The sequence below is a fragment of the Podarcis liolepis genome (assembly GCF_965112155.1).
Source record: "Podarcis liolepis genome assembly, chromosome: 3".
In the NCBI taxonomy this organism is placed as follows: domain Eukaryota; kingdom Metazoa; phylum Chordata; class Lepidosauria; order Squamata; family Lacertidae; genus Podarcis; species Podarcis liolepis.
Window position 1 is genome coordinate 30,805,989 of NC_139557.1, and position 25,462 is coordinate 30,831,450.

General features: G+C 42.4%; 1 protein-coding gene across 5 annotated transcripts in view; it reads left to right on the plus strand.

Moving 5' to 3' along the window:
* Window positions 1-25,462, plus strand: part of ASAP2 (ArfGAP with SH3 domain, ankyrin repeat and PH domain 2) — a 93,237-nt gene that overhangs the window by 18,039 nt on the left and 49,736 nt on the right. For 4 of the 5 annotated variants that reach the window (XM_083495536.1, XM_083495539.1, XM_083495537.1 and 1 more), the window contains exons 2-5: window positions 12,280-12,352; window positions 15,403-15,548; window positions 19,247-19,321; window positions 21,626-21,675. In XM_083495536.1, coding sequence (XP_083351662.1) covers window positions 12,280-12,352; window positions 15,403-15,548; window positions 19,247-19,321; window positions 21,626-21,675 — 344 coding nt within the window. Of the gene's footprint in view, window positions 1-5,619; window positions 5,674-12,279; window positions 12,353-15,402; window positions 15,549-19,246; window positions 19,322-21,625; window positions 21,676-25,462 lie in introns of those variants that run through there. The other variant, XM_083495538.1, reaches the window with a different exon arrangement.

Below are 25,462 nucleotides of genomic sequence, written 5' to 3' on the forward strand. Positions count from 1 at the left end.
CCACCCCCAATCACAGTAAGCCTCCTGTTTTCTGCTTCTTTGGTCTGTCACAATTTGTACGTTCGCAAGCAATAAATACAATGTTGCAGCAGTCAAAAGTGAGTAAGCCTGTTAACCTTGCTTATCTCAGAGTAGCAGTGAAGTGGGGTGAGACTTTCATATCTTAATCTTAGAACTGTACCAGGTTTCAGAGGTCATTGCTAGCAGGGTAGAAGAGAACAGGAAGCCAGGGAAATATGAAGGCGGTAGATTGATGACTAGAAAGAATCTATGTGGACAAGCTATTGATGAATTTGTCTCAGGTGCTTAAGGCTGTTTTCATTAAAACTTTGCTCACAAAGCCAGCAGTGTGTAGTCAGAAGCATGCTGCGGTTGATTTATATTTGTTTGTATAGAGAACGTCAACACTGATTGGTGAGAGGCTGTCCACAGATTGGTGACTTTAACTCAACGGCCTTTCCCCCGTCCTACATTTGAGGCCTTTAACCGTTTTGATTAGGTGGTTGAGCTCCTTCTTTGCCTCCACACACATTGGCCTGGTTCTTAGGGTTGCTGTAGGTCCAGAATTTCCTTTACACACACAAATATGGCAATCTTAGGTTCATATACCGCATTAAAAGATAGTTAAAGGTAAAGGGACCCCTGACCATTAGGTCCTGTCGTGACTGACTCTGGGGTTGCGGCGCTCATCTCGCTTTATTGGCCGAGGGAGCCGGCGTACAGCTTCCGGGTCATGTGGCCAGCATGACTAAGCCGCTTCTGGCGAACCAGAGCAGTGCACGAAAACGCCGTTTACCTTTCCGCTGGAGCGGTACCTATTTATCTACTTGCACTTTGACGTGCTTTCGAACTGCTAGGTTGGCAGGAGCAGGGACCGAGGAACGGGACCTCACCCTGTCATGGGGATTCGAACCGCCGACCTTCTGATCGGCAAGTCCTAGGCTCTGTGGTTTAACCCACAGCGCCACCCGTGTCCCATAAAATAAAAGATAGTTAGAAACAACATAAAAATGCAACATGGTGGTGCGTACTGGTGAAAAGCTCTCCCTCCTCTCCTTTCCTGCTGTTGCTGCACCTTCAGGAACCTGTGCTCGTGGTTTGTTTCTCTTCAAGGAACACTCCCCCCCCCCCAATAAGTTTGTTCTTGGATTACTGCTTGTGGATAGTTTGGGGAAAACAAGCCATGAGCCTGTCATGGCGTGCCAGACTTTTGACTTGTTTCCTGGCAGTGCAACAGGGAGGAGCGGCAGCATGCGCCACCATGCTGCTTGTAGGCATTAAAAAATGCATAGTTTTTGGAATTACGGCTTAACGTGATGTGTGAACTGGGCCATGGTTTCAGACCACGTGTGATCATGCCTCTGGAGTTGCCTGTATCTTTGGTTTGCACACTAAATGGCTAAATGATACTATCTCTTATCTAAATTTGAAATGGTGCTCTGGTTTGAGCCTCAGCTCTTCTTATCAGACGAGGAGAATGACTCTTATTGTTGTCGTTGATCAAGTAACACTTGGGGGGTGGGAATCACCTAATTGCTTTTAACTAGCAAGCTGCTGCTTTAATGATAAGGGTAGGGGAAAGGTTTAGGGACAGGTAAGACTGATAACAATGGCTTCCTGCAACCTCAGTACATGGTACAGTGGTACCTCAGGTTAAGTACTTAATTCGTTCTGGAGGTCTGTTCTTAATCTGAAACTGTTCTTAACCTGAAGCACCACTTTAGCTAATGGGGCATCCTGCTGCTGCTGTGCCGCCGGAGCATGATTTCTGTTCTCATCCTGAAGCAAAGTTCTTAACCTGAGGTACTGTTTCTGGGTTAGTGGAGTCTGTAACCTGAAGCGTATGTAACCTGAAGCGTATGTAACCTGAGGTACCACTGTACTGTTCACATGATGGCACATCATGTGCAATATATTCCATAACAGTACAAATTGTCACCATTTCACAGAATTTTCTCAGCTCGGTTGCGGCAGCATAGCAGGGCCTAGGGCTGGAATTTTAAGGGAAGGGGGAGGGCATTGTGACTCATTGTAAAATAACAAAAGCCTAAATAGGTCTGATACAAGTTACTTAATTGATTAATTCACTTTGACTTAGATTTTTAGTGCTAGGTGCCACAGTGTTCATCTAGGCTAGAGATAGGGAACCTGTGGCCTTCCGATGTTGCGGGTCAACAGCCTCCACCATTGCTTACCATTGGCCTTGCTTGTCAGGGCTAATGAGAGGGCTACAAGGTTCCCCTCACCCCTGATCCAGACCCTACATCCTAAATGGATTTTTAAAAATTCTAAGTGGATTCTGAAAGGAGATATTTATCACAGTTGGTATTGGATTTGAATTGATTTTATGTACCGTATTTTTTTGCACCATAACACTCACTTTTTTCCTCCTAAAAAGTAAGGGAAAATGTCTGTGCGTTTTATGGAGGGAATGCCTACGGGTGGCAGGACTACGGATTTTCCTCCTCTAAAACTACATGCGTGTTATGGTCGGGTGCATGTTATAGAGCGAAAAATACGGGTATGTGCTGTTGCTATTTTAAACTCTCTCTATTTTTTAAAAAAATGTTTTTATAATATGTAACTGTTTTAGATATGTTTTTATTATACTGGAAAAAGGCTTTGGTAAGCCTCATGGGAAGTGATTTATAAACGAGATAGATAAATAAAAATAATTGTGATAACCATAATGATAGAGTCTGGTGTAACCATTGATACAGTGAAAGAGGCCCTTGAAGTTCTACCACTATGAGAAACTCATTTTTCCTGGAATATCTACGTAGTAGCTCTCATGCCCAGGCTGTTGTTGGCATGATGGACCCCAGAGGATAAGGCATCAGGCATTACATTACAAATGTAATGGCCCTTGTATTTACGGGACTGCCTCTCCTGGTATGCCCCGCAGAGGACCTTAAGGTCCACGAATAACCAAAGTTTAGAGGTCCCGGGCCCTAAGGAAGTCAGACTATCCTCGCCCAGGGCCTTTTCAGTGATGGCTCTGACTTGGTGGAATGCTCTGTCCCATGAGACTAGGGCCCTTCAGGATTTAACCTCCTTCTGCCGGGTGTGTAAGACAGAGCTATTCCACCTGGCCTTTAATTTGAACTCTGCCTGATCTTTTATTTCCCTTCTCTTCCCCCTTCCTCCCCTTTTATGAAGATTACCCGCTCTGAGACCCCACAGCTAATTCTCCACTGGCCTCCTAGCTGGCCCAAGTAGGTCTAATTTAGCCAGCTAGCCCTGGTGACTATCTAATGTTTATTGGATGGATTTCCCTCAAATCGACTTTTGTACTTTGAATTTTATTGTTATTCATGCTTTTATACTGTATTTTATGCTGCTTTTATGTTGTATTACAATTAAGTGTTTTAAATTTGTTGTTAGCCGCCCTGAGCCCGGGTTTCTGAACCGGGAAGGCAAATGGATAAGGGAGCATTTTTAAAATAATGGAATGGTCTTTTTTCTTCCTGGGATCTGTTAGCTCATGTGTACGTGCTGTTATGTTGCCTTACTTTTTTCATTGAGGTCTGTTAAGCCAGGGCTTCTGTTTGGTGGCTTCGCCTTGCTTTTAATTCATCCCCTCCAATTACTTAGCATCTTCTGTGTGGCTAGACACAGACTTCATAGGCAGTTTGCTAACATGACTATGACTTTCCAGCTAGTATGTTTCAATTACCTAGCAAAAAATATTTTGTAGGAGAAAGGACAGGCCCAGGTTATGGGAGGGGAAGACACCTGGTAGATGAGAGAAACATAATAATGCAGCAAAACCCATTTTTTAATCAATTTTCTTACTTTGTGTGTATGTGACTGTATCTATATATTATGTATAGACAAAATTAACTAGATTGGTGGAATGGATCAACGATATTTCAAAAGTATTTTTATTTATCTGTTAATGGCAAAGTTGTTTTGTAAAATGTGCATTTAGCAAAGTGACAAAATAAAATTTTAATGTAGAAGAATGGTTTGCTATAATTCCCCAGAGAGATTCTTGCCAGATTCAGAGAGTTTTGTCTACTACAGGGGTCAGCAACCCGCGGCTCCGGAGCCGCATGTGGCTCTTTTACACCTTTGCCGCAGCTCCGGGGCGGATACTAGCAAGGGGAGGAGGCGCATTGTGCGCCCCGACACTCCCCACTGTGGTGGGCGCTGTACTGGCTGTGACGTCGCATGGGGCGGTGCGTGCGTTAGTCACGCACTGTCCCGACGTCACCTTCCTGCCCACTGTCAGATCGCGGCTCCGGAGATATATTTGTTTTAAATGTCGCAATGGTTTTGCGGCTCCCAGTTTTTTTTCTTCGGAAATGGGTCCAAGTGGCTCTTTTTGTCTTAAAGGTTGCAGACCCCTGATCTAGTATGATGGCATCTTGCATGGCGCAGGTGGAGCTTAGACTCTGCCTGCTGTTCGAGAAGTTTATTGTGAGGGGCAAGACCTAGTATCAGTGAAATGGCATTACGTCTAGCAATTGCCAGATTTCCCATTTGAAAGCAAATAATGGGGCAAATTTTCCAAGATGCATGTTGAGTTGTCCTTTTGGGCTGTAAAAAGTTTTAGGTTGCAACCCTAACCCCACTTACCTGGGAATAAACCATATGGAATTCAGCAAAACTTACCTCTGAGTATAGCTAGGATTTCAGTGTTACTCAGTAATTAGTATTGACTAAAAACATAAAATGAACAATTTGAACCTTGACTGGGTTTGGTTAAAAAAAATAAAAATAAAAATCAATGGATAGGTCAAGTAACAATGCAAATCTAGTACAGTGGTACCTTGGTTCTCAAACTTAATCCGTTCTGGAAGTCTGTTCCAAAACCAAAGCGTTCCAAAACCAAGGCACGCTTTCCCATAGAAAGTAAAGCAAAATGGATTAATCCGTTCCAGACTTTAAAAAACAACCCCTAAAACAGCAATTTAACATGAATTTTACTCTCTAACGAGACCATTGATCCATAAAATGAGAGCAATAAACAATGTACTGCAGTCACACGATCAGTCAATCAGTACCAGAACTGGGTTCCACACAGTCACAAAAACGAAACAAAAAGAGCCGCAAAAACAAAAACGCAAGATAAATAGCTAAAACAGACAGACCTCAGCGTAACACTCAAAATGGAAGTGTGGCACCCAAATCGGAAGCATAGCACTCAAAACGGAGCAGGTACGGCTTCCGAAAAAGGTTAGCAAATCGGAACACTTACTTCTGGGTTTGCAGTGTTTGAGTACCAAGGTGTTTGAGAACCAAGGTACCACTGTATTGGTTTTATTGATGTTGTTTCGTGTATGTCAACGGTACATCTTGGGGAGCAGTGTGGGAGTACATGACAGTGGCCGTATAAGGAATCTCCTATCCAGAGTTTGATATCTTTAGCTTATCAACATATGGATATTTTCAGTGCCTCGTTATCCTTACTATTTATAGCAGTTCAGTGAAACCTCTCATGTTTCTGCTCTGCTAGGATGAATTCAAGTTATAATTTTAAATTAAAAAAAACCTTTCCTCTGTTCCCTCTTCTGTGCTTCTGTCCCTCTTCTTCTATATAGCTTTCAGTGTGCTAAAATCCTTTGTTGGGTTTTTTTTAAAGTACCTGGATATGGTTCTTGAAGAGGACAAGGGAGATTCTTTGTGCAGTGAAACCACGTGATGATATGCTTGACTGATGCACACTAGGTAATTGTCAACCTGGGTGCAGCAAATGTTTTATAGGGCCCGCAAGTGTTGTTAACATTGTTCTTAGAGAGAAATGCTTTATTTGCTGAACATTAAGCTCAAGCATGTTTCTGCGCTGCTTATCTGTGCACTGGGGACCTTTGAGGAACTTAATTTCCATGTTCTCCTATGCAAATGGGCCTGATCCGCACACCTCCCCAGCTGTTGTGTACATTGGAATTCAATTCATAATCCGCAGGGTTTTGCAGTTCTCTGAATTTTTCAGTGTAGTTCTCCATTAAAAAAAACCCCAACAGGTTTTTAAAATTGCTTATTTACGGGTAAAATATATTTATAAATGTTGTACATACATGAGATAAAATATGTATTTCAAATGCCTCTCGTGATGACTCACAAGCTGGGGGCCTTGCTGTGCATGGTGGAGGACTCAGAAGAGGTAAAGGTAGCTTCACTGGGCAGAAGCCAAGAAGGAGGATTCAATCCTGCCTCCATCCTCCGACTCAGAGATCTGTCTCCTCAGTAGTCTTATTTCCCCAGCCTTGCAGAAGTTGTTGTTGTTGTTTAGTCGTTTAGTTGTGTCTGACTCTTCGTGACCCCATGGTCCAGAGCACGCCAGGCACTCCTGTCTTCCACTGCCTCCCGCAGTTTGGTCAATCTCATGCTGATAGCTTCAAGAACACTGTCCAACCATCTCGTTCTCTGTCGTCCCCTTCTCCTTGCGACCTCCTTCTTTCCCAACATCAGGGTCTTTTCCAGGGAGTCTTCTCTTCTCATGAGGTGGCCAAAGTACAGTATTGGAGCCTCAGCTTCACGATCTGTCCTTCCAGTGAGCACTCAGGGCTGATTTCCTTAAGAATGGATAGGTTTGCTCATCTTGCAGTCTATGGGACTCTCAAGAGTCTCCTCCAGCACCATAATTCAAAAGCATCAATTCTTCGGTTGACCAGCCTTCTTTATGGTCTAGCTCTCACTTCTATACATCACTACTGGGACAACCTGTGGGAAAATGATTGCTTGTACATAAGAGCATGAGCAGAGTTCTTATTGTTGCAGAGTGATTTCATAGCTAAAAGCATCCTTGGAGCATGAACAGCGTGTGAATAGCTCGTGCTGTCCCAAATGATTGGTCAACTAACATAGCCTGATCGTTTGCGTGGGTCTAGTGCGATGGCCCTTATCTGCTGGCTGAGAACAAATTGCTTTGCTTGTATTTTGTATCTTTCTGACTTCACACAATAAAGGCTGTGCTGCAGTAGCTCTAAAGGAGCCAGAGCAGCCATATTTCTTCAACCCATCTTGGTGTGAGACTGATTCCTTCGGATGTCGAGCTGGCACTCGACAACAACCATAGCGTTAACTATACGGGCCTTTGTTGGCAGGGTGATGTCTCTGCTTGCAGAAGTTAGAATACTGCTAAATAAGGCAAGGGCCCTTTAGCCACCCAACCAGTTCCTCCAGTGAAGTGCAGCCTACAGCACTCATCCTTATCTGCCCACATGAGGCCCCAGTTGGCTCTGTAGCTCCCCACTGCAACTTCTTGTAGCTATCTTAGAAGGGGAGAGCTTCAGGAGCTGTCCAAGGTCTGGTCTGCTGTCTGCTTTGACCCTACATGTGAGCTTTGTGACCTGGTGTGGAAGGTGGCATGGAGAACTGCTGAGAGGAAGAGTATATTGGCAAAAATTATCTATTTTCAGAGCCTCCACTGGATGAAAGCCTCCTATCAGTGGCAGGACACTGCTCTTAGTTTTATGCTTACTACTTCTGACTGCAAGAAGATCAAACCTCTCCATTCTTAAGGAAATCAGCCCTGAGTGCTCACTGGAAGGACAGGTCCTGAAGCTGAGACTCCAGTACTTTGGCCACCTCATGAGAAGAGAAGACTCCCTGGAAAAGACCCTGATGTTGGGAAAGAAGGAGGTCGCAAGGAGAAGGGGACGACAGAGAACGAGATGGTTGGACAGTGTTCTTGAAGCTATCAGCATGAGATTGACCAAACTGCGGGAGGCAGTGGAAGACAGGAGTGCCTGGCGTGCTCTGGACCATGGGGTCACGAAGAGTCAGACACAACTAAACGACTAAACAACAACAACAACTTCTGCAAGGCTGGGGAAATAAGACTACTGAGGAGACAGATCTCTGAGTCGGAGGATGGAGGCAGGATTGAATCCTCCTTCTTGGCTTCTGCCCAGTGAAGCTACCTTTACCTCTTCTGAGTCCTCCACCATGCACAGCAAGGCCCCCAGCTTGTGAGTCATCACGAGAGGCATTTGAAATACATATTTTATCTCATGTATGTACAACATTTATAAATATATTTTACCCGTAAATAAGCAGGAAGACAGGAGTGCCTGGTGTGCTCTGGTCCATGGGGTCACGAAGAGTCGGACACGACTAAACGACTAAACAACAACAACAACAACTTCTGAGTTCGAGTTTCAGAGTCTTTGCACTTGGAATACCCAGCTCAATGGATCACTTAAAATATCTTCTCGATGTGTGCCGGAGCTGAGGTTGCTGTGGAGACTATAACTTCTAATTATGGCTAATTAACCAGAAGTGCTTACAGGAGCACCCTCAACCTGAAATCTAGTCACTTAATTGGCAGCTAAAAATAAATCGCTACACCTGCTTGTGCCAATCTGTATAACTAATAGTTATTTTTCTGGGTTTGTTTGAAGTGCTTCAGAGATATAAAAGCCAGGATGCGCAACACAAGTTGGTTATGTTGGTGGTTGTAAAAATAGTGTCAAATGAACCCGGTAAAGAAATGGAACAATATTTTGACTCATTGTAATGGTCTGTCTGTCTGGCATGTAACTTAGACATGTCTGGGTGTAGACTGAGTGTTAGCAGAGGAGAGAAAGGCTCAGGGCAATTTTCCTTCTGAGTAAAGGTGGTGCTCAGTGTTTGTCCTAGTAATGTAGCTTTGTTATTTTCATTGTGTCTACTCTGAGTAGGACTGAGTTGAATACAACCCTGGGGGTAGGATTCAACTAATTAGGCCTGCTAACAGAAGCCTGTACAAGGACTTCCACTAATGCAATGAAGTTTCCTTCCTTCTCCCCCGTGGACCCCCAAAATTGGCTTGGGGGGGTGGCGGGAGAGCGCACAGAATAGCACCCAGTGGGAGGAGAGTGGGGGGTTGCCTTGCTTGGCAAGGTGAAAAGCTTGCATCAACAGAATGATTGACATGCACTATGGTGAATTCCTCCCTAGGAGTGGGATTCAAGTAAGTTGTATTCAAAGTAGACTTATTGAAATTGGTGAACGTGACGACTTTAGGCCCGTTAACTTTAGTGGGTGCTGCTCTGAATAAAAGCTGGTTGAATGTGTTTCTAAAAGGGACATTCTTAAGATCTGATACATTTCTATATTTCTTATAAAATAAAACCTGGGTAATTGAAATGTTTTGCAGTACAGTGGTACCTCGAGTTACATACGCTTCAGGTTACAGACTCCGCTAACCCAAAATAGTACCTTGGGTTAAGAACTTTGCTTCAGGATGAGATTAGAAATCGCGCAGTGGCAGCGGGAAGCCCCATTAGCTAAAGTGGTACCTCAGGTTAAGAACAGTTTCAGGTTAAGAATGGACCTCCAGAGCGAATTAAGTACTTAACATGAGGTTCCACTGTATTGACTTTACAGCTCTCAAGGAATCACAGTGTGTGGGGGTGGGGGGAATGGACATTTCTCAGAGAGGCCTCTGGTGATACTTCCATTTCCACATCTCTGAGGAAATGGGAATGGAAGTGAGTTGAAGAAGGGTGCAGGGGCTTGTGAGCTTCCAATGGCTGAGATGAATCCTTCAGAATCTGTCATGTTCCAATTGCTGTCATCAGGTGTTCCACAGGGTCCAGTTTTTGGAATTTGGCTTGGGAAGGAGGGAAATGTGTGTTGTTTGCTGAGGCCAAAGCCAAGCCAAGGAAGTTAACATTGTTTTTTAAAACCAATGTTAATCACCTTATTATTACTTCTTATCACTGTTAATCACATTATTATTATTATTATTTAATAAATAATATGCTATCCTAAAGATCCCTGGCTGGGAAGTGTGATAGATCTGTTTGCAGCAGGTTAAGGGACTGCTGTGCTTAGATATAGATATAGATATGGATATATTCCAGATGTTATAACATCAGGTTTGACTTGATATTTGAATGTTCAAAAGACGTATTCCTTCCAGTTTAAAAGAAAATGGAGGAGTGCGGTACCTCAGTGAACATGGCTGTCCTACAAGGCATTACCAGAAGCCATTTTAAGAATCATTGTTTCTGACACTTGGAGAACAAAAGAGACATAGGAACTGAATGGGAACTGAAAACATCTTGCCATGCATTTTATTAGAGTTAAAAAGGAAGCATCCATATGCTTTTAGACTTAAAGCAGAAGATGAAATGCATAGCGTGAGCTTCCTTGAAAATTATTTGCAGGTGCTGGGAAGGAGCGAAGGCACTGAAAGGACTAAAGGGAAATGCTCTTCACACAAGAGGAGTGAAACACAAAAACCAAGCCCCATTAAGACATTTAAAAGCTTTACTTAGTCACCACTCAATTACCCCGCTGCCGCAAAGGAACAATTCCACTGAAATCAATGGAGGAAATGCTCGTTTTTAAAATTATTATTTTAAAAAGTGAAAACAGACAAAGGAAAGAGCAGGGCATATTTTACAAGGCTGTCTGGGTAGCTTTGGTTGGAAACTCCAGTTTGTGTGTGTGTGTTTCCTTTTGTTTTGTAGTAAAGTTAATTATTCAGTGTACTGTACAGAAATACATAACCCAGCAGGGTTTCAGCGTGATTTAAATGCTTAATGTATCCTGTGAAGAACAAAACAAAGCATGTATACTGCTGTCATCTTTGACAGTTTGACATGAATTTTGCTGGTTACAGTGATGTTTTATATTATGAACATATGAAAGTACATATACATAGAATGTCATTGCTGGGTTGTTGTTTTTTCGAATCCTAAATCCTTTGAATTCACAAATCATTTAAACAACTGAACACATGCCAAATTACATATTTTCTGTATATTTTGAGTTTGGTGACAGTAATACAAGTTTATATGTATGTGTTTGTGTGCAGAGGGTTTCTTATGAAAAGTCTGCCATATTCTTGGAAGTATTTTAGTTTTTGAGGTACACCTAACATATTTAAGGAATGGAAATCATGCAAGATATATTTCACTAATATAGTTCACTGAGCAACTCTCAGCTATTACTTTCATCAGATGGATGAAAACAGAAATTGTAGATAGTAGAGATTGTTTAGCAGTGTTTCCCAAACTTTTTTGGGCAGCGGCACACCTGTCTACTGAAAAAAAATCTCGCGGCACACCACCATTAAAGCCCCGCCCCGTGACGTCAGCGCGCAGCGTCACGCCGGGAGGGACGCACGAAAGTAAAAGTTTTTTCCCTCCCCCCTCAGTCCCTCGCTCGGAATTCAGCTCGTTTGGGGCATCGCTCCGGCTGCTCCCTCTCCCGCCGCGCAGGAGCGATGCCTCTCTCTGGCTCTCCCTCCGCGCAGGCTGAGGGAGGGAGGGAGGTGCGCGTGTGACCCGTCTCTGCTGGGAGACCAAACCCAGCGAGGCAGAGTCGCGCGGAGGCGCCCAGGCAGCGCTGCCGGCTGCGAGGAGGAGCGCCAGGCAGCAGCAGGAGGCGCGGCCTCTCCTCGCCGCCGCCGCCCCGCCTCTCGCCGCCCGACTCGCCCGCCTCCCTCCAGGCATCTCGCGGCACACGAGGCAACGTCTCACGGCACACTCGTGTGCCGCGGAACACCGGTTGGGAAACACTGGTTTAAAGGACACTTCATCTAATCTTTAGGGACTTCCCTGAGGCACAAAATAAGCTTCTTCGACACAACACTGGCATTGTTTGCATTGTATTGTGGAAATGGGTTGGTGGTGTTCTAGACCAAATGAAGATTTGTCACTCTTCTGAGAATTAAACTACTGATTTGCCTGCTCTGCTTCACTTACACTGGCTTTTGGTAGCCTTGCATTATTTTACTATTCATGCTTAGAGGCAAGATCATTAGAGCATCTTTTAATTTCTTTGATAGGGCGTTCATGATGCTCTTGGAAGCTCATGAATATGTTGCCTTGGTTGAAAACATTGCATTATTGAAAGCTGTGTCTGCTTCGTTGGATCACAGCAGGCAGCAAGTTAATATGGTCAGGTGTTCTAATAAAATAAATCATATAAAACCCAATGGAAGTCTGTTGTTAATGTTGCTATTAATATACTGGTCTGTTTGCTACGTCAGCTACATAGAAGTTCAGATTTCTATTGGAAATTTCCATATTAGATCAAAATTGTAGGAATGCTAACAATATGGCTCATGTTGGGACTATTAAGGCAATATTAATAATACAAATTAATCTGCTTTGCACGCTGGAGAACACTCACCTCCTTTTTTCCTGAGGATAATGGAGTGTGCTAACCAGATCCTCTAATGAACATTCTACATAAATATATTTAAATTATAACAATAGCTGGTTAGTATGTTACTGCATTATGTAAGGGTTTTCGTGTTTTTTCTGGCAGCCATTTAAATGAGCTGATTTCTTATAAATATTAAAGCTTCTTCTTATTTTCCTTCATTTATAGGCACTGGATGTTGACCGAACTGTTCTTTATAAAATGAAGAAATCCGTAAAAGCCATAAATATTTCTGGGCTTGGTATGTACAGACTAACTACATTGCTAAAAACTAAGTATTTGAAAACTTACCCTACTTAAGCATTTGCTGTGAATATCTGTGAAAGTGTTATAGATGTGCTTGGTGCAGACATTATGCTGATTCCTCATGAACCCTGGTTTGCCAACCAGAAGCTCATGAATAAGCACTTTATGTTGCCTCTTTCTTGAGTGCTTTCCATTCCTAGAGTTAACCATGGTTCTTTGTTTACATATGCACTGATGCAAGTTATGCTTGATAAAATCCATAGGTTCCCCACAAATCAAAGATTGAAAACATGGTTTGGCATGGGCTTGAATACTCCCCGCTCCTCTACTGGTGATGGGATGCTTTATCCTGTTTTTCTAATTAACCACAAATCTGTGCCCACAGTTGGAGAAACTGTTCTAGTCTTAACTGTGGTTGGGTATATCAATTATCATAGATTAGCATAATGTCCAAACCGTGATAATGTGTGTTCATAAAGTTGGGTTCCATTTTGCAGATAACAGTTTGCCAGGAGCAAGTGTGGGGCCATTGTGAAGACATTTGTAGACAATAATTCTGAACCACAGCCAACAAGTTTAGTCATGGTTTTGCAAAGACCTCAAACTTAGTTTTATGGGTTTCACTAATAGAGCATTGCATTTCTCCTGACTTGAAAGTAACTTTCCATAAACAGTCAAACGTCTTCCTACGTCCGCCTCCCCTTGCGTCCATTTCGCCCAACATCCATGGCAAACCCAGAAGTAACTGGCGGGTTTGCTGCCGTTCACGCATGCACAGAAGTGGAGATCACCGTTTGCACATGCGCAGAAGCGGGCAATCGCCGCCTGCACCTGCGCACAACGGTGCTTCTCCCAGTGACCCGTTTTGACCTCCAAACAGACCTCCAGAATGGATTATGGTTGCAGGTAGAGGTTCCACTGTAATGTGTTATGCCATCTAAGTGCAATACTGCAGCCTGGTGATCTGTATGCAGGTTTCAAGTGATGCTTATGGTAATTCCTACACTAGCTGTAACTGCCATGTAGTTGGTTATTTGGCCAGTCAAATGGCATCAAATTATGGCCAAGTATTTAAAAAATATTAACTTTGTTAAAACAAAAAAGAGACTTTAGACATCTATAACAACAAATGTAAACAATTGTTATAAGTTAGGTATTGATTGATTGCTCACTTGATACAAAGTTACTAATATATATGAGGGACACGTGTGGCACTGTGGTCTAAACCACTGAGCCTCTTGGGCTTGCAGTTTGAATCCCCGCAACAGAATGAGCTCCCATTGCTCTGTCCCAGCTCCTGCCAACCTAGCAGTTTGAAAGCACACTCAATATCAATTCATTTTCCTTCTGAGTGTTGAGGTAAAGATTTCTGCAAGGCTTGTGTTTCTCTTTTGGAGTTCTTTGCAGCTTAGACCAAGCAGCCTGTATGAGATTCACAGCTATGTAGCTAGTTTGTCCCTGGGTAGTGTTGGGTTAGCAAGTCCTCGCTGCTAGCAAATGAAACCACAACAAAATTTGAAAGGTAAGCTGCTTCCAAGACAGTGGCAGCCTTGGCCTCATTGAGTTACAGAATTATAGGCCTGGTTTGTACATCATGGTGACCCAAATTATGGGTTATCAGGACTGCTCAGTCATGCAGGTTCCTGGAGAGGAGCTCACAGACCCTTTGCTCCTCCCTCTCTTCTTTACTTCCATGCCAAGGTTTGTTCATGGATACAGCTTGCGGTTGGTGAGGAGGGAGTTTAACCACAAGATCTGGTTTGGATGACACGCTGAGCCAAACCTTGGCCTAGCTCATCGGAAGGGAAAAAGGACTTGACAATGAACAAAGCAGCTCTGAGCTCCTCTCCAGGGGCCGTGCAAGCTCACAAGCTATATAGTTTGGCTCACTATGATGTATGAACAAGGCCATAAAGTTGAAAGGGATCTCAAAAGTCAGATAGCCCTACTCCTTAAAGGAAATCCACTGTTACAGCATATCCAATAAGTGACAATCCAATAAGTGACAATCCAATTGACCATTGGCAAATAATATAACTCGAATTTGACCAGTCAGTTGACCAGTGTGACAACCCTAAAATACAGAGGAAAATATTTGTAGCTTGTGGTAGAGCACATGCTTGCATTCAGAAGGTGCCAGGTTCGGTCTTTTTTATCCAACACCAGAACTGCACATTACTAGAGTAATTCTCAAACTGTGGGGCATGCTTGCTGGCAAAGGAGACTGCAATGTTTCAGAGGTGGGAATACCTTGCAGCAAACGGAGCCTGAGGCACTGTTCCCATGGGTTTAGCCCCCCTAAAGTGCTATACCAGTCAAGGGAGCTTTGGCCGCAGCAGCTCCTTCCCAACCTTTGCAAATGTGGGTAAAACATTGTGCACACTTAGGTTAGAGGGATAGTGTTGGAAAGGACGATTGCCTCTCTAGGCTGGCTTACTTTTATATCTTTGAGTGTTTGGAATTTTCTGTTCACTCTTCCTGTATGTTATCTGTTTACTATGTTCTGCATCTGTTTACCTTTGTAAGAGCTGTTTTGATACTTTGGACCCTGATTCATACACTTTGTATGTGCACTTTGTATATACCTATACATGCAGCGTTGTTCATTTTGCTGCAGAGTGATACTTCCCCACTGAAATGAAATGGGATGCTTTTCCTGGCAGGACATAGGTTTTCAGAAACATGCAACTAAGTAATTGTTAATTAGTTAGCCAGTTTTGTTAGAATTTTATGTATAAGACATAAGTGATTGTTATTAAATTATTGAGCTGTTTGATTTGCCAGGATCTAAGGAATAGAGGGGTTTTTGTTAGCATGTTATGACACCTTGACGACCTTTACCTCCATTTTGGAGATCTTTTTTTATCTGTTATGCATCGTTGACTTATCTAGTGGGTTGCTTTGAATCTTAACAAATGTTTAAAATATAAATACAAAATTGAAAGTGTTCAAATGCAACTATTTTCCAACTGCAGGGGCTATTTTACATCAGTGGAGACCCTATTGCAGCTATTGAAATTAACATAATCTTTGTTCTCTTTGAAGCTCATGTTGAAAATGAAGAACAGTACACTCAAGCACTGGAGAAATTTGGAGGAAACTGCGTTTGCAGGGATGATCCAGATTTAGGAACAGCATTTCTAAAATTTGCAGTATTTACAAAGGAGTTGACGGCGCTCTTCAAAAACTTGGTATGAAATAATTTGGCCCTCCCTAAAACTATTATTATATGTAGACTTGGAACTGAATGGTGTAGCTTTAGCTTTTAACCAGAATAAATTAATCTTTAATACTTGATCTCATACAAAGTCCAAAGCTTTGATAGACATTAAGCTTAGCTACCCTTCAAATTTTGCAGTAACCTTCCAGTGGCATCTGAGGAAGGGCAGTAGAATATACTTTGACTTAGTGGTGTTTTTTTCAAAAAAGAAAACCGAATAGCTGTTTCTGAAGCTTAGCTAACAGAGCTTTAATTTGGAAATGTGAATGTCTATAGAATTGAAATCTGATTACCGTGGGGAAATGTTTCATGTGTGCATGAAGTGGATATTGTAAATGGTTGTAAAGACAACTTTGTTATCTAGCCGTCTCAAGGAGAGACTTCCAGCCTCTTTTATAATTGGTTTCTTTTTAAACTCTTAATAACATTAATTGCTATCCTCTGACTGAACCGAACGCTCTCCTGGGGGCTGGGAATGAAAAATGGGGGAAGAGGATGAATCATTTTGACCTGGTCTCCACATTGCATCGCAGTATGATTGTGTTGAACGGCACTGATAGTGTTTGTTCGGATGTTGGAAGAAGATACTTTAAAAAAAGACAGCTGTGCCACTCACAAGGCCTTTCGAGTATTATAGCACTTACGTAATATTTAGTGCCTCAAGAGTGAGCAGCAAGGCGTTTTTGTGTGAGTTGCTCTGTCATCTTCTCAGTTGTCCAATGGTTGAAAAAATTCCTTTCTCAGTAACATCCCACTCTACATATAAGCAGCACACCTATCTTTGATGCTAGTGTGGTATCCCTGCACATCTGGGAGTACTGTGGCAATGCACTGGCAAGTATATCCTATCCTAAGTACCGTAGTTTTCCGTGTACAGTGGTATCTCCGGTTGCGGACAGGATCTGTTCCGGAGCTCCAGTCAGATCCCAAGGTTTCTGCAACCAGAGAGACCGCTTCTGTGCACGCACGCATGGCGGTAGAGTGCCTCTGCACATGTGCAGAAGCTGTCTACTGCTTCTGTGCATGCGTGCATGGCAAAACCCCGGAAATATACTTCCAGGTTTGCCGCTTACGTATCCGGAAGTTTATGTAGCCGGAGGGTACGTAACTGGAGGTACAACTGTATAAGACAATGTTTTTTCATTATAAATAAAAGTAAAAAATTGGGGGTCATCTTATACACGGATAGCGTAGAGGGGGGATGGGCGATTGGTGGCATCCGCGAGCAGGAGATTGTCAGTGGTGATTGGGCAAGTGAGCAACCCCCCCCAAAAAAGCTCAACAACTCTGGGCAATTTCCCCCATTTCCAAAAAATAGGGGGTCATCATATACATGGGGGCGTGTTATACATGGAAAAATATGGTACTTGTTTCCTAGACTCACATAAGATGCCAGATTTTGGCAGCATCCAGAGAAAAAGTGTATGCATTGAAGGACCATTAACGATACCTAATCACTGAGCGATCGAGCATAATCCCAAAACAGTAACCAAGAAGGGTTAGGCAGTAGGACTGAGTGCAACTTCGCTAACCTTAAATGAAGTTCATATCAGATGGAAACAGTTAACGTGTTGTGCTGCAGATGTCAAATATTGGCAGACATGTGGCAAGGGGTACACAGCGTGTGGACAGATTTAGGAGTGTTTGGGTTGAAATAAAGCCAATAAAACCAGCGGGTTGTGGGTTTTTTAAAGCTTACTATAAAACATCACAGGGACTAGGTATATAAGGACAAATGTCAATATCCCTTTCCCCCAGACACTTATTTTCTCCAATTTCACCTTTCCCTCCATCACCTTTGTGATTGATTCCTTTTGTTGATCTTTTGTAGTAATTAGCCTGCAGTCCTCTATGAAATGAGTAGTGGAATAAGCTCTGTTGAGCATTGTTACAAAAAAAACCTAACACCTTAGTTTTGAAATTCCACAATTTAAAACCATATAATAGAGCTCCTAGCTTTTACTGTTTTTACAAGCCTTCTTGCTAAACTCTTGTTTTCGAAAACACTTGTTTTAGTTTCCACTCATGAAAATGAAACTTCAAATAGAGTCATTGTGTGTGTGTGTGTTTAATCAATTTGAAAATTAATACATTGTGTCTTTCTTCCTTTTTTTCATGAGAGCTCACTTCTGTGTTGTGTGTATAATATTTCCAAGCGCTTTGTGAAACCCCTTTTATTGTTTGCCTTGATATCAGTACGTGGAGCACTTTTCAGAAAAAAGTAATTAAACACTTTCCTTGGCAGAGCACAGTATTATTCCTTGCCAAAGCTTCTGTCATTCATTTGGCACTGATCACTGAATACACTTGTGTAAACTCCCTCCAACTTTCTTTAGGACAGTTGTATGGTGACAGTCTCAGGTAACTTTGGTTAGTTTGTCTTTGGAAGATTGTATGGACAAGTTTACTCAATGCTGATAGCATACCCCTCAACCATCTTGTCGTACTTACATCCATTGTGATTAAAGATCTATTCATATGTGCACCATATGAAGGGACTTTCAGTGTAGCAGTATGTGTTGGAATACTGCAGCCAACTCACTGGAGCTCATCTATATATTGTTAAACCCCGGTTTAGTGTTACATGTTAATGCAGCCATTGACCTAGTTGGCATGTAATGCTAACCTTGGCTTAGCAGGAACGTGCAATTCTGCTGGCTTCTAAAGAAGAGATCATGGCTGCTTCGCTCTGAACCTGAGTTGGTGGTTAGTTTTGCTCCTCTTTGGGAGCTCATATGCTTAGGCATTCACACTAAACCATGGTTTGGTTTAGACATTGAACATGGTTTGGTTTAGTGTTACACATGAACTGACCCATGGCCTTGTGCTGCACCTGAAATGGCTCCTTGATTATGTGGCGATAGAAAAAAGCTTTAGGAAGGCCTGTTTTTCTTTTGGATTGTTTCTTGCTAAAGCCAACACCAATTATTTTTGTATTCTAATGGTCTTTTTAGGTTTAAGCTTCACTTCTTGATGCTAGCATCAGATTGAATTGTTATATATTCCTGGCATATGTTGATTCACTTTATTCTGTAGTCTACAGTTGCTTAGACACCTGTTTCAAAACCTTTATTTCCGCTGTGCTTTTATCATTATAGGGAAAGCAGTTTGTTAAATAGAGAATGATCACAGACCACTACAGAGTGCATCAGGTGAATTAGTGATTTAAAAAAAATACAGAAAGCCACACTTCTAGGTATGGATCTGTAATTTTGATCACATACATATACAGTATAATGCTCCATCTGTTGCCAGCAAGCCTGCCCTGTTATTTGGATGAAGTTAAAATTTAACGCAATAGCAAGAGAATACAGCCACACCTTGTGCACTGTGAGTTAGTAATAATGAAATAAGGCTGCCTGCAAACTTCCAAGAAGGGAATCTGCCATTATCTTTTCCCTTTCCTCAAATGTGGAAACTAGAGTCTTGCACCTCTTAGGGACCAAAGCACAGGAAGAGGCACCATGAGGTCTCCCCAAGGAATCGGGGCCTGCTCAAGAAAGCTATTCTCTGCTATGTTTTCATAATGATATGTTATGTGCACTCACACTGTTCTGTTTTTGACTTGCTTCTCCCCAAGGTTTGGACGCTCCTATTTCTGTCTGGGAAACTAAGGCTACTGAGCCTAAGAGCGAACATGTTTTAAAACTATTGCAATTCTCGTTGTAGATCCAGAACATGAACAACATCATCACTTTTCCACTGGACAGTTTGCTGAAAGGGGATCTAAAAGGAGTGAAAGGGGTATGTTGCATATATCTATATATTTTACCAATACAGTGGTACCTTGGTTTACAACCATAATCCATTCCGGAGGTCTGTTTGTAAACCAAAACAGGTTGTAACCCAAGGCACGCTTTCGCCAATGGGGCCTCCAAAAGAAATTTGTTCATAATCCAAACAAATTGGGTTGTAATCCAAAAAAAGTTTGCAAACTGGGATACGTACTTCCGGGTTTGACGTGTTTGTAATCCAAAACGTATGCAAACCAGACTGTTTGCAAACCAAGGTACCATTGTATACTGTTTATGTTGTTGTCCTTGTCAGCATAAGCACATTTCAGCTAGAGAACCACCCATTACAACCTGTCATATCCATAGTATTAGATATAGTATTTTATTTGCTGTGCTTTACTTTGTTTTTGTTTTTTTGAGCCAGTACTTCTAAGTGTTGAGTATCTAAAACAATGAGTATTCTGCTTCCCTGGTGTTAAGAAGTATGGCTCCCAGGCAGATGGGAGCCCTGAAAATTTCTTATTTAATATCCATAATAAACACCATAATCACATTCGAACACAAATGAAGAATTTGCTTATTCACTTTTGCAAAATGCTTGAAAATACATCATATATTATAGGGCATTGAAAGAAAACACTGCTGGAGATGCTTGCAAGTGACCATAAAACAATGATCATGTCATTTTAAAGATTAATTACCCATTTAAAAACATGCACACTACTTAGCAAAGATCCCCTCTCTGCTGTGACAGGAAAATTATATTTATGTTTTGGCTAGCATGAGTTAACAGGCACCAAGGGCCTGTTTCGATGCTATTTCCCACCCAGAATTCTCCTTTGGGAGATATTGTGAGGGGCAGGGTTGGACTTGTTCACTCTGTCCCATGCACCTCTCAGACACTTTAAACAGAACTTAACCTTTCACAGTTATCAAAGTATCCATGTTTAAATAACCTCACAATTTCCCAGTTTGGTTGTTTATTTCCCTTCCTCAGTAAATGGACAGGAGAACAGTGTAGAATGCTTGTCAGCTGAAGGTCTGCCGCCAATGTTCTCCTCAGGGAGAATCCTGGAAGCAAAAAACAAACAAAAACAAAACATTGACAGGCTGGTGGCTTAGCTTAGCTGTGCAGTAGGCTGCAGCAGGGTCTGAGTCTGACTCAGGTAAGTGGAATCTGAGGGGCCATAGGCAGTGGATGTAGTTACAGGTAAGCTGGAGGTAATACGATCTGCATTGCTATTTAAGTGGCAAACAGGATATGGAACATATAAAGGTTTTGTGTACCACTGAAATAAGAATGAGTCGTTCTGCTACATATATAAAAGTACCATCTTTGGGGGGCAAGGAGCCTCACACTGTGGCTTTAGGAAAGAAAGGCATTTCCATGTGGGGAGGGAAGGAAGGAAGGAAGGAAGGAAGGAAGGGGATCAAAAGAGTGGAGCAAGGAAGATAGAGCCAAATATTGAAGTCTCTCTCTCTCTCTCTCTCTCTCTCTCTCTCTCTCTCTCTCAATTACCGTATTTTTTGCACCACAACACTCACTTTTTTCCTCCTAGAAAGTAAGGGGAAATGTCTGTGCATGTTATGGAGCGAATGCCTGCGGGTGGTGGTGGGGATCTGCTGCAGTCGTGAGCAGAGGATCCATGGTTCCCCTTCCTTCCCTCCTCCGTGGTTACAAACATGGATCCACATGGATCCTCAGGATTTTTGCATTGGGCTACTCCAAACTCACTGTCAGATCACATGTCTGTGGCCACAGCATGAACCACAAAAATCATATATCCACTATTTCGTTTAGAATATTTTTTTTCTTGTTTTCCTCCTCTAAAAACTACGTGCGTGTTATGGTCTGGTGCGTGTTATAGAGTGAAAAATACGGTATTTTTTCTGCTTGAGCTACTTTTGTGATTGGTCAACAGACGAGATGGAGTGAAAAGACTCCAGGGAGTGTCTGCAAGATAGGAAATAGCATATAAATGGAGTGGAGATTCACAGCTGCTTTGCTCCTTCAGACCCGGCTATCTCTCAGATACTTTGAGTTACCCAAAGTTCACGTTGGTGTTGAGCAGGTGCTTGGGTCGGTGTACTGATCTTTGCTCCCACAGAAATCAATGGAGGGTATATGTTGGACTTCCTGTTGTTTAATCTCCCACTGAATGGACATCATTAGAAGCTTAGGGAATGAATCAAAACCCGTGGGTGTTCAAAGGGTGACAAAGGTGTTCTGGCTGCAAAAATAAATAAATACTGGTTTGGGTGATTTGAAGGATGCTTCAGAATGAACCTTTTAAAAATGTTTGTTTTTTTGCAGGATCTGAAGAAACCTTTTGATAAAGCGTGGAAAGACTATGAAACAAAAGTGTATGTATTTTCTTTCTGTCAAATAGCCAGTAATTTGGATTTGTTGCTAAATAGCTCCCTCCCCCGCAATGTACATTTGTTCAGAAGGAAGAGCCACTTCGTTCACCGCACTCAGGACTGCATAAAGTTGCAACCCAAGTTTTTAATTCATGAAGGATTTAGGTCAGTGCAGTTCCAGTTTAGCTACCTGAGGCTGATCCAGTCATGTGTGTGTTTATTACTTAATGGCTTGAAGCTGAATTGGTTAGGTGGTTTAGTTGAAAGGTGTGTTGTGCAGGAGGTGAGGCAAGCTGATATAAAAAATTACGGCACTGCTTGAGCCGCAGTGCCTGATATCTGCAAACCATCATTTGATGATGCAGTATTTGAGTGGCAAACATATCTCAGTCCCCTTGAAATCAGTGGGACTTTATATAGTTTCTAATTGTTGATTATCACTTGGTATAACTTCTTTCTAAGGTTTTTTTAAAAAAATTAATTAGTTGAAAGCATATATGTGTGCTAATACCTTACCAGAAATACTTAGTATGCTCTTTATATGTGCATGCATTGGTTTTGTATGATTTATACTAGTTTCCTGTTCATGAGCTCTCAATACCAGATTCCTAAACTGCTATTTTGAGAGGTTAGCACTGGCTGAGAAACGGGAGGACACCAGTATAGAAAATGAGGAAATCTCAAAGGTGCACAGGAATCTCTTTGTTTATTAAGGCCCAGGGCATTTTGAGTCAAAGAACTTCCTCAGGAGCAATTAAGAAACAAATACTATCTCATGTAAAAACCATTTTGAATGTGCCCGTGTCTTTTAACATATGAACGCGTTATGTTGCTTTTTAACAATTGCACCTGACTGTTTCAAAAGAATACATAATCTGGCAAAGTCTTTAGCACAGGCACAGTAAAATACATCAAGGTAAAGTCACCCAATGCCGCGTGATTCTAGCTTTAAAAAACCCCTGAAGAGGTACTGAGATGAAATAAGAGTGGAGCAACCACTGGGAATCCTTCTCATTGTATGAACCTGTTGGTGCACAATGCTGAAAATTTGCTTTGCAACTCGGAATCTTATTACTGTGCAGTGTAGTGGGCCTTTCAGTGATAAATTGAGTGTGCCAGGAAAGATTAGTTTCCTTCAACGTGTGTAGCAGGAGAAGGGAGAGAAATCCTGCTGGTTTAGCTTCATGTTGCTGCAACACTTTTGTTGGCATCCATCTTTCTTGAGAGACAATGCAGTGCACCTCCGGGGGTGAAGTGAAACCACTGTGTTGGCAGCACTGAGTTGACCTCCCTGAGGTGCAAGCCTGGGCAGTGTGTTTGGAGGTCCTGAGCTGCCCAGAAAAAAACACCCACAAACCCCTCTTGGCTTTGCTGATGTGGTTCAAAGGAAATCAGAGCAATACGTTTGGCTGCAGGAGTTGCCAGAAGGAGGCGTGCAAGGCACCATCGACCCATCGTAGGCACTCCACTCTGGATTTGTGTAGGGTTTACTCCTCAGCCTTTCTTCTCCCACAGATATCCTGCAAGGCAACAGAGGTTTAGGATCAGAGTTTTCCTTCTGCTGCATGGGCTACCTTCCCAGATTGACGAGCCCCATCTGCCCCTGGCACAGAAAACCAATTTTGTATTTAATACTCCTTTTGTAAAAATAAGAGAAGTAGAGTTTTAAGGGGACAGTCAAAGGATGGAAAAGGGTCTAGCAGACCAGTAGTCACTGTAGACAAGAGGGGCAGGAGGAATACACAGCCATGCAGGGCATGAAAACTCCATGCTTTGGCCACTGGAAGCCATTGTTAAATTTTCTACCATGTCCAAGGCTTCTCCAGAGTTTGTCTGCTTGTTGCCAAATTTACCTCTGTGTTCAAGGAAGTGAAATCTGTTTATTTATTTAATATATATTTGAGGCTGCCTTTTAGGTAGCTTCCAACATATCGCATAAATGAGACCATAGAACAATGGTGAAATTGACAGTAGAATAGCTGTGTTGATAACACAACGCCTAGCAGAATAGCAATAACATCAGTAAAAATGGTCAACAACTATTTCAGCATGAAAGCAAACCAGCAGCACATTAGTATCCCTTCCCCCCATCCCCCCCAAAAAATGAAAGTTGAGGTTTTGGGGCTGAAAGATGACGTGCCCAGTACCAGCTCTTTCATTTGGACGGTGTTATTATTGCAAATCCATGGAATACTTTAAGACACTCTTCTATAATGTTTTCTTGAGAGAGCTTCCCTACTCCCTTCCACCATGTTCTGTGAATCAGAAGTCCTAAGCAAAAAAGCTTTTTAGGCTACAGGAGGCCTTTGGATGAGATGGCCCTGTCTCCCTCCAGCAATATTCACACCATTTTGCGCAACGTCTGATGTGGGTTTTTTTATTTAAAAGCCTGGTGTGCTTCCCACTCTCCATGCAGTACTGCAGTGCATGTTTCCTTGAAAGCTCACAAACAAAAAGCTCCCCTTCTGCCTGCAGCAAGGCTGCCATCACTTTTTATTATACGCGGATGAAATACCAGCCTCTTGGTGATGCGTTTGTGATCGCACTAAAGGAAAAGCTACTTCTGACAATGCCTCGAAGTGGTTGTTGCAACAGTACTATTCAATACTTTATGATAAAAGTGCCAGCAATTAACTGTGGACCTGTGAGTAGGTCTGGCTGGGTTTAAAATCTGAGTGCTCGCTTTGCCTTTGTTCTGCTAGACTGTCCTTTATAAGATTGAACATTAACAGCATGGTATGCAGACAAAGCATATACAGTAGAAGAAAATAATTTGCACTCTCAGCAGACAGGAGGGAGCTGTAAACTCTGAGCACGTGTTTTGCATGCAAAAATGCCATGCCCAGTCTTTGGCATCTTCTGGAAGGACTGAGAAATGCCCTCGTCTGTAGCTCTAGAGAGCCTCCTAGTCAGTATAGACAACAAGTGAGCTAACTGGACCAGCTGGATGATTCTGTAAAGGGCAGCCTCCTACATTTCTATGGCTTCCCAAGCTCGAGTGTGCCTTCTCACTAAAACTTGATATTGTGACAAACTGCCTCTTCCGTGCTTCAGATGCCAATTATGTACCAGAATTCTTGAAGAAGACCCTGGTTTGCTATGACGTCTGCTGCTTAAGCATTATAGAAGACACTACAATAGGCTTTCAGAATACAGTAGAATCTTGATTCTCGAACGAACTTAATTCGTTCTGGAAGTCCGTATGACTCCCGAAACCATTCGAAAACCAAGGTGCGGCTTCCAATTGGCTGCAGGTGCTTCCTGCACTCAAGCGGAAGCTGTGTCGGATGTCCAGCTTCCGAAAAACGTTCAAAAAACGGAACACTTACGTCCGGGTTTTTGGCATTCGGGAGCCGATTTGTTCAACAACTAAGCCGTTCGAGAACCAAGGTATGACTGTATGGAGTTATGATCTTTCCTTTTGAAATCATTTCCCTGCTTCCTTTCACCATGTTCTGTAAATCCGAATCAGAAAGCTTTTTAGGCTGACCGAGGCCTTTAAGTGAAATGACTCTTTCTCCCTCCAGCAATATCCCAGCTCTTTTGTGGAACTTTTGCAGCACAAAAGCCTTTAAAACAAACAGACAAAAAAGCCCCTCTCCTGCCTGCAGCAAGGATACCGTCACTTCCTTTTTTATGGATCTGAGTTATGTTGCCAGAAAGAAAAAATTGCTGTGCTCAGAGGCAACTCTTGGAAAGTACCTTGTGCTAGAGGACTATAGTAAACGTGCCCATGTTAAACATATAACGAACATCATTTGAACAATAAATTATTCCGTAAGGAGCTGGT